Source organism: Copadichromis virginalis, linkage group LG18 (assembly GCF_057382275.1).
Source record: "Copadichromis virginalis isolate Kocher_CV1m ecotype Utaka linkage group LG18, C_Virginalis_male_GT1.1, whole genome shotgun sequence".
Taxonomy (NCBI): domain Eukaryota; kingdom Metazoa; phylum Chordata; class Actinopteri; order Cichliformes; family Cichlidae; genus Copadichromis; species Copadichromis virginalis.
The window spans coordinates 23,782,502-23,791,912 of record NC_140635.1 but is presented as its reverse complement, the minus strand read 5'-3'; the positions used below and the strand labels follow the sequence as shown (position 1 = coordinate 23,791,912).

General features: G+C 38.5%; 1 protein-coding gene across 1 annotated transcript; it reads left to right on the top strand.

The window, feature by feature from the left end:
* The first annotated feature begins 605 nt into the window (after positions 1–605).
* Positions 606–5,762, top strand: LOC146687900 (uncharacterized). Its single transcript, XM_085440409.1, has 6 exons — positions 606–720; positions 820–928; positions 1,864–2,772; positions 3,821–3,900; positions 4,002–4,116; positions 5,272–5,762. The coding sequence occupies exons 1-6, from the start codon at positions 654–656 to the stop codon at positions 5,546–5,548; spliced, it is 1,557 nt and encodes a 518-aa protein (XP_085296535.1). The 5' UTR covers positions 606–653; the 3' UTR covers positions 5,549–5,762.
* Positions 5,763–9,411: the final 3,649 nt, after the last annotated feature.

The window sequence follows — 9,411 nt, the reverse complement described above, 5'->3', positions numbered from 1 at the left end:
CCTTTCATGTATGATTCTGTGGTTGACAGCAGGATGAAAGAGGTGACTTAATTCTCTCATAGATGTTTTAGATAAGAATGAATCAAATTCAAACACTCACTGAATTCAATTCACTAATTGACTGTGTGAAATCCCCACTTTCCTAATTAACATTCAGTGTTAATTCACGCTCAAATTCAATGTTTCTTTAAGCTAGCAAACTTTTCAAACTCGTAGTGACAGTGGAGGCAATTGTGGCTTTCAGAGTGAGCACAAAGGGAAGTGATGAGTATCTCTGTGTGTGTACAAGTAACTATGTTTATGTGTGTTTGTATTTCTATACGCTGCTGTTTGTGTTGCATTGTGGGCAGGTCTGTGGTGAAAGGACTGTTTGTCATTTTTAGCTTGTAACAGATGAAGTCAATATTTCCTTTCCCCACTATGTGGCCATAGTGACTATCCCCCCATGATGAAAGGTCTGGGTGGGGTGGGGGAGTAGCAGAGGGGCTTATGTTTTATAAGAGGCGAGATCAAAAATTTAATGCTCAGAATGACTGAGAGAACTTCACAATCAGATCAGAAAGGAGTAAGATTACTTAGCAGGCTGTAAAGGTTTGCACTGACAGAATCAAGACTCAACTTCTGAAGAGCAAACCCAAAGCGCAATACTGAAGATGAAGTCCAGCCTGGTTGTAACCACTCTTCTCTGCTTCACCACCTGGATGAGCTTGGCCTTTGCCAGTGAGTATTGCAAGGAAAGAAAAAAAAGGATTTTCATTCACTGTGTGGTCTTTCTTCAGGGTAAAAATTAATGTGACTTTGTCTGTGTGACTTTTTCAGGACCTGGAGAAAGCTGTTGTGTCTCGTGGTCCAAAACCAGAGTCCCACTTGACCGAATTGTGAATTATGCCATTCAGTCTGAAGATACTTGTCGCATCAAAGCAGTACGGTATGTGTTCATAAAACCTCACACTGTACTTTAACTTGTATTTTAGTAAAAAAGTTTTTAGTAAAAATAAAACACGTGCGACATGAAGATTCTGGGTTCAAAGCTGTTGGCCAGCTGGGGTCTTTTCTAGATGTTTCACCAGTCCAAAGACAGGCCTGAGTAACTAGTCATTCTAAATTGACATCAGGTGTAAATGTACATGTGAATGACTGTATGTGGTCCTGTGATGGACCGGCGTCCTGTCCACGGTCCACTTTGCCTCTCGCCTTAGGCTGACTTTGGGTGAGAGTACTTTTCCTAAACCTGAAATGTATGGATGGGTATAAAATAATAAAATTCAGATAACCTGAATGTTTTTAAATTGTCTTCATAAATGATATAACAAATAAATAATTTAACCCTCTAAGCAAAGAGATGGTCCAGGAAAAGTTTGTTAAAAACTGAGTGAATATTGAACTGTTAGAAAAAGAATCCTTTTAGATGAGAAGCGAAACTTCTTCATTTAACTGCAGTACAGTCGCCCTCTTTTCAAGTTCTTATGACTACCATGACTTAGATGACCAAGAACGGACTCCGACAACGTAACACTAGGTGTAACTGAGAGGGAACAATTTTGCTATAAATATTAACTTTTATTTTATAGGGGAAGTGAAACGTTTTAGACAAAAAACTCTTTGTGGGAATGTCATTGGCCTAGAAAAGCGACTATTACTTGTAATATTATTGAGAGTCAGGAGAAATCAGAGCACAGAGAGAACATGCAAACTCCACACAGACCGTGCCCAGATTTGAACTCAGGGCCGCCACACAGTGAGGCAACAGAGCCAACCAGCCTCTTTCTTTAAACTTAACATGTACCAAATATGCCAGAATATATTTAGAAATAATGTCAAAACTGTATTTCAGTGCAATTAATGACTGACTAACAATTACAGGTTACGGACTGTGCTTGGAAACACAATATGCGCTAATCCCAATGCTGACTGGACAATAAAAGCAATGGAGTGGGTGGACAAGAAGAAAGCACCAACAACATCCACAACAACAACATCCACACCAACAACATCCACAACAACAACATCCAAACCAGCATCCACACCAGAAGCATCCTCACTATCAACATCCACACCAACAACATCCGCACCAACAACATCTACATCAACATCCACAACAACAACATCCGCACCAACAACATCCACATCAGCAACATCCACAACAACAACATCTACAACAACAACATCCACACCAACAACATCTGCACCAAGAACATCCACAAAAACAACATCCACTAAAACAACATCCACAACAACAACATCCACAACAACAACATCTACAACAACAACATCCACACCAACAACATCCACAACAACAGCATCCACACCAACAACAGCCACAACAACAGCATCCGCACCAACAGCATCCACACCAACAACATCCACACCAACAACATCTACAAAAACAACATCCACACCAACAACATCCACAACAGCATCCGCACCAACAACATCCACACCAACAACATCTACAACAACAACATCCACACCAACAGCATCCGCACCAACAGCATCCGCACCAACAACATCCACGCCAACAACATCTACAAAAACAACATCCACAACAACAACATCCACAACAACAACATCCACAACTAAAACATCTACAACAACAAAATCCTCACTATCAACAACATCCACACCACCAGCATCCGCACCAACAACATCCACAACAACAACATCCACAACAACAACAACATCCACAACAACATCCACAACAACAACAACATCCACAAAATCAAAAAATATCTCTCTGACGAAGTGCAGAAGAAGGAAAGGACAGAGGAAAAGGCCATGAGAGGGAACAAGAAACGATGTGTTTGAGAAATCACAAAACATTTCAAACTTATCATAGTCGGCAAATGTTGCTCTTTTTTATTGTACTCTTCCTGCTTTATTTCATCAACAGTACCTGATAAAAGTAACATTAATCTCTCTATATATTACCATATATCACCATTCTTTGTTTTCATATTGTTGTCATGTACAAAAATGTATTTTAAAGTTTTCCCACTTTTAACTGCCAATAAAGCACTTTCCAGCAAATATTGTGTTTTTGTCATAATCAGTTAAAACAGGATTTAATTAGAATTATTCATACTCTGGTCGCTGTCGTTGCTCGTACCTTTAACTGCACACTAACCTCTAATGTTTGTCAAATGAGGAAACTCTGCTTTCTGAACCTACTCACTCTTTATTTACTATAATAAAGTGATTTTAATTTAATCCAATCTCTCTCATTTTAAAAACTGACTCGATTACATCATCAGTTTGCCTAGTGATGTAATCATTAGTATCAGTCTGCTAAAACTTCTCAGACTGATGCTTTTCAAATTCAATCACTCACTGATCTTAACTCACTTTCTCACCGTGAAAACTTTCCATGGTTTAAATTACCACGCCACATGCCACCTAAAATGCAGGTCACCTGTGGCTTTCAGATTGAATATAAAGGAAGTGGATTAATCTGTTTCTGTGCATGCACATAGTTACGATTATTTATGAGTTTGTATTTCTGATGCTGTTGTACTTGTTGCATTGTTAACAGTTTAAATATAAATGATGAACTCAGTGGTTTTTTACCCCATTGTGTTGGTAAAATGAGAACGAGCGCAAAGGGGCCTTTTTTTTTTTATTAGAATCAACATCAAAACCTGATTGCTCAGAAAGACCACACTAGGAAATACCATGAACGCATGCACTGCGTCTGCCATGTGAGCAAGACTCATTTGATTCGATACTCTGATAAAAGCTCAGGGAGGCACAGAGATTATTTAACAGGCTGTGAAGGTTTGTGCCGACAGCTTTGAGGCTCAGCTTCTGAAGAACAAACCTAAAGCGGAATACTAAAGATGCAGCCCAGCCTGGTTTTAGCCGCTTTTCTCTGTTTCACTACCTGGATGAGCTCAGTCCGTACAAGTGAGTACTGCAAGGAAGAAATAATTTTTCATTTACTTTATAGCTTGACTGTTTTTAACGGATAAAATTAATGCGACTTTTTCTGTGTGTGACATTTTCAGCCCCTATAAGCATACGCAGTTGTTGTGTCGTGTGGTCCAAAACCAGAGTCTCACTTGACCGAATTGTGAATTACTCCATTCAGACTGAAGATACTTGTCGCATCAAAGCAGTACAGTAAGTGTTCAATAAAAAACCTCACACTGCATTTTAACTTGTATTTTATGAATATAAACACATGTAGCATGAAGGTTCTGGGTTCAAAGCTGTTGGCCAGCTGGGGTCTTTCTAGGTGTTTGCTTCCCCTTTCCAAAGAGATGCTTCATTATTATCTTCAAACTGTATTTGAAAATACATAGATAACGGGCAGTGACACAGAGGTGGGCACAAAAAGGTTCTTGGTTGTAAACTCCTGGCTGGCACTGTGTTGAGTTTTTTTATATTCCACATTGCTTTGAAAACCATACTTGTTCAATTAAAAATGACTATAAACTTACAGTAAGTGCAGATGTGAGAGGGAATGGATGCCAGTCTCTTTCTGTGTTAACTCTGGGATGATCAGCTGACATCTGACACTGTGCTTTCCATTTAGTCAGCTGGGACAGACTTTAACCTCACTGTCTTCACCGCTTAAAAAAAGGAATAGATATAATTTAATAAAGTTTATACACTCCATCCAACTATTTAAAATAACATTAAAATGACAAATAAATGACCTATAATATAAAAACACATTTTCCTGTGGTGATATCCAGTCATTCTGAGAAGTTTGGTTCTACATGTTTGACTATTCAAATACAGTGTCTGTCTTTGATTTTCACCACTATACCAATTAAATTGGCCAGTTGGGACTTTAGTAGTCATGTCATTCCTAACGATCCAAAAACCTGTCAGCAGTTCTCACTGAAACCTCTTTGTACTGGAGGAAATTCTTTGAAAACATGTTCACAGGAAGGCCTTCGAGTTTCAGAAACCACTCTGTAAAGAGATGCTGCAGGGGAAAATATTTGATAAGCAAATTTACTGTGTACTGAGAATGGAGATGTTCAATACAAGCTAATTGCATGCCACTAGCTGCAACAGAGGTGAAAATATTTTTTTTTTATTAACTTTTAAAAGCAAGAAGTGAAGCATTTGAGAATCAAGACTCTCTTTTGTAAGAGTGTCCTGGGTCTAGATAGGTGCCAACCACCTATCTAGACCCAGGACCCACAACATGAGAGAACATGCAGGCTTGCTGTGAGGCCTCTAAATCTGTTTGCACCTACCAGTATATACAAATAATGTTAGAAATGTATTACAATGCCATTAATAGCCAACCAAAAATTGCAGGTTACGGACCGTGCTTGGAAAGACAATCTGTGCCAAACCAGACGCTGACTGGACAAGAAAAGCAATTGAGAAGGTGGACAGGGAGAATTCGCAAAAGGGATTCACAAGTGACACGACCCCAACAGGATCCACTCCAGCAACATCCACACCAGCAACATCCACTGCACCCCCAACATCAGAAAAGATCCCTCAAAAGAATGTCACTTTGGGAGAGGACACGCAGGATGGAGGAACAAGGAGCAGTGAAAATGTGTCTGAGAAATCCCCCCCAAATTAAAGCTTACTAAAATCAGTGCCACTCTACTTAGCTTTACCGCTCTTGCTATATTTCATCATTAAAGTTAAAAAAAGGAATACTATAGCTACATAGTATAATATAATATATAAATATATATAAATATAAATGTCAGTTTGTCATGTTTCATTGTCATAAATATGTTTGTTTTAAAAAAAGTATATATTTGAAGCTTTCCCACAATCAATTAAAGTTACTTTTAAGCAAATGTTGCGTTTGTTGTAAAATATGAAAAATGTGGGTGAGGAATGTTCCTGGGAACTCTTGTTCTTACTAAGTCTCACTGTTTTTGTACAAAAATGGAAATAACCAATGTGCAGGAAGGAAGCCAATATAGAAATGCAGCTAAACACTGATAGCAATCTGGAGATGTGCATCATTTACATCATTAGGGCATGGTAAACAGACTTGTGCCAGCTGTCAAACAAACCTTGCACCAATAACCTGTACTAAAAGTTGAGTGATAGTTTCAATGCCAGTCTAGGGGTTAAGGGAAGGTGGTATGTGTGGTTTTGATCTTTATCACTTTGCCTTTGCCAATACCCTCAAAGCAGCTCTACTAAGGAGTCTCTTCACTTTTCTTTTCACTTGTTGCTATAATTTTGCCAGATAATAACATCACCCAACAGTGCAGTGTGCTAACAATTAACAACCAACTAACCAGATGTTAAACCAGCTAGCACGTCTCTGTATCCTCCAACATGCTGCTCAACCAATCAAACGACAACATGCTTAGAGTAGTAGCACTCAAAACTATGCTGCTAATCGCTGTCCTAATCACTTAAGCTAACTCAGTTGCCTCACCTTCATAACTGCCAAAGTGCAGTGTAAAACCTAAAATTATAACTGATATTTCTTTTACTGTAGTTATAGGTAAAGAGGAACATTTTTATTAACTGACCAATGCGTTTCAGCTTGTGGCCTTCATCAGGGTCATGATGGGTCAGGATGGTGAGGAATACCCTGATGACGCATTGGTCAGTTAATAAAGTTGTTCCCTCAGCAACCTTTAAGTGTTGCTGGAGTGCCTGCATTGTTAGTTTCTCATCCTCTCCATGCACCTTGGAAGTAGGTGAAGTTGTTGCTATCCTTTCACTGTAGTTCTAAAATTAATATGCAATGACGTTATATATTTCCATTATGGAGATTGCATGGTAATTTTAAAGAAAACTGGACATCACATGGTCTGGCTTAACAGCTTGTTCTGATATAAAGCTGACTTTCGCCTAAAATAGCAGAGAGGCTCACGTACCGTGTTAGTATCAGGGTGTAAAAGCTGCAGTGTTTTTCCTTTCTATTTTAATGCACAAGTCAGGTTCATGCAAACAGTCTACTTGTTATGGGTGTGCAGAAGAACAGACACATCTCTGACTGATCACCATGATAACTGGTGACATTTGCTACTCACGTACATTCAAAAATTCTAGATAAGCTAATGTTATAGATAGTAATTGCATTTGAGAATTATCAATTTCGCAATCTGTATGGGTTTTTTTCTTTATTTGTGACGCACATAAAATGCCACAAAAACACCTTGTGGTGCACAGAAACCCAAAATACAAGTACATATTATAAGATGTAAATAGGAATTATATTAGTTGTATATTATATGTTAACATGTAACTTTTCCCCCTAATGACTGTTTGTTAATGGAAGACTAGTTTTTTCCATGAGTAAGAACAAAATGAGATAGAAAATTCAGAGTAGGTGTTGTTGCTTTCAGCATGAGCATAAAGGTTTTAAAAGTTTAATTGTGCTGGGGCAATTTTTTTTTAATATAGGTCATATTCCTGCAATATTTTTGCATTTATGTTTCAGGGTCGAGTTTGGTTTTCTCTGAAACTGGGGGCCTGTGATACCACGCTAACCACCACATCCTGAGTACACTTGAGCAGGTGGGATGAGTTTACGCTTACGGGGTCTAATTTAGCAGAAGGCTAATATAGGGGCTATTTCCTCTCTTCTAAGAACATTAGGCATGTTTCAGTAGTCCGTGCAACATGAAATAGCTGACACAGACAAATATGTACAAGGTGTATTTATAGGAATACTTGAATACTTTGTCATACTTTTGCCTTAACAATAGAAAAAAAATACTGTGTGCTAGGTGACAGATGAGAGATGAATGTGGATATAAATAAATGACAGATTTCAGCATCTTTTAACTCACTGTTTTGGTCCTACAGCCTGCGGTTTTGAGTCATTCCTGCATTTGTCATCTACCTCCACAAAGCATGTAATGAGGCATTAAAAAGGATTGAATCAAATCCATTGATAAAAGGTGAAATCTTTGGGGGAATGAATCCTAAATTGATTTCACATTTACAGCAGCATTGATCTGGCCTAAGACTTTAGCACCTAATGTAGGTTAAAAAGCATTTCAGGAAGTTGTTCATAGAGTTGGGGTCAAAAGGCGACTCAGGAATCGTGTCGATGCAAAAATTAACTTTTGACCTGCATTTGTTATTAAAACTGATAAAATAAGTTGGCCGAGGTAAAAGGTAGGACTATTTTCTTCATATAATCGTACGTCTTTTTGCCTGCAATAGTATATATTGCCACATATCCTCTAGTATTCGGCCCTACATATGCATTTTGTGGTAGACCCGCACAGAGGAAAGTGTGACCTCACGTAGTTCTTTTGGCTCCGTGCAACGTGAGTATAATTTGGTCGCTGAGGCATAGGAAGTTATTCATTGTCACCTTCATACTGCACATGCATGCACCCACACAAGCATTTGCAGTTTTATGAAAAAGTGTGAAAAATAATGCAATACAGTACAAAGTAAATAAAACTTCACAGAGATTCTTCTGAAACCTACTGTAAACTGAACCGTGCGCAGTACTTTTGACTCGACGGCACATGAATGTGACAACTGAAAGAAAAGCCTTAGCGCCAGTGTTTTTTTTGCAATGTTTACGCCACACTTTTGTTTAACTACGGTTTAATTTGTAGTTTAGGGTTTTTGCTTAAATGTTTAACAGCTCTGTCATGCAAATAGCAACCATGGCGGACCACTAAGGTGGGTTCAGGGCTGGGAAAAACCCATTACTCTTTAGCGCGAGTAAAATGTCTCATCGACCTCAAACGCTCTCAGCCCCTCAGACCTCCCCCAGCTCTAGCACACTGAGACAGAGCTGTACTTTCTCTTTCTACCCACACATAGTAAACGTGGTTTTTAATAGCTTTTTTTTTTTTTTTTAATCACACATCATTGTGTTAGAACACCGGAATGGAGGAAACATGCAAAGTAAAGCCCCTAAAACTTCCACCTGGTCTGCCTGAAGCCCACCACGTCTTAGTAAGGGACATGGAACACGGTGACCACTAAAGAAGCAAAAATGATTAAGCTGTCAATGCAAATGACTCAGCCAAGATCGTGAGAAGATTCAGACTTTTGATCAACAAAAATGTGTCTGTTTTGATGTTTTGCTTGCGGTTTTAATTATGATTTATGAAAGTGGCTTTAGAGACAACATGTACTTATGTCTATTTTTATGTGTTTAAATCCCCGTCATTTTGAAAATTACATATTACACTAGTTATCTATGACTGCATATCACAGGATAGTTAAAATATTAGAAACACTACTACACTAGTTGGCAGGTCATCTGGTCAGTTTGTTGGTCGATATGCCTAAATTGAAAACCATTGGCTGGACAATGCCCACTCTTGCTTTCATATTGAGAAACACACTGAAAACCTTCATTTTTATTTATTTGAATTCTTCCAAAAGAGACACTCATTTAATACATTTACTAAGTCTTTACTCTGAATCCTTCCTGTCTGCAGTCCCTAAACAGTGCAGACTTGAGGATGGACAAGGAGCATTTGGGCCTGTCCA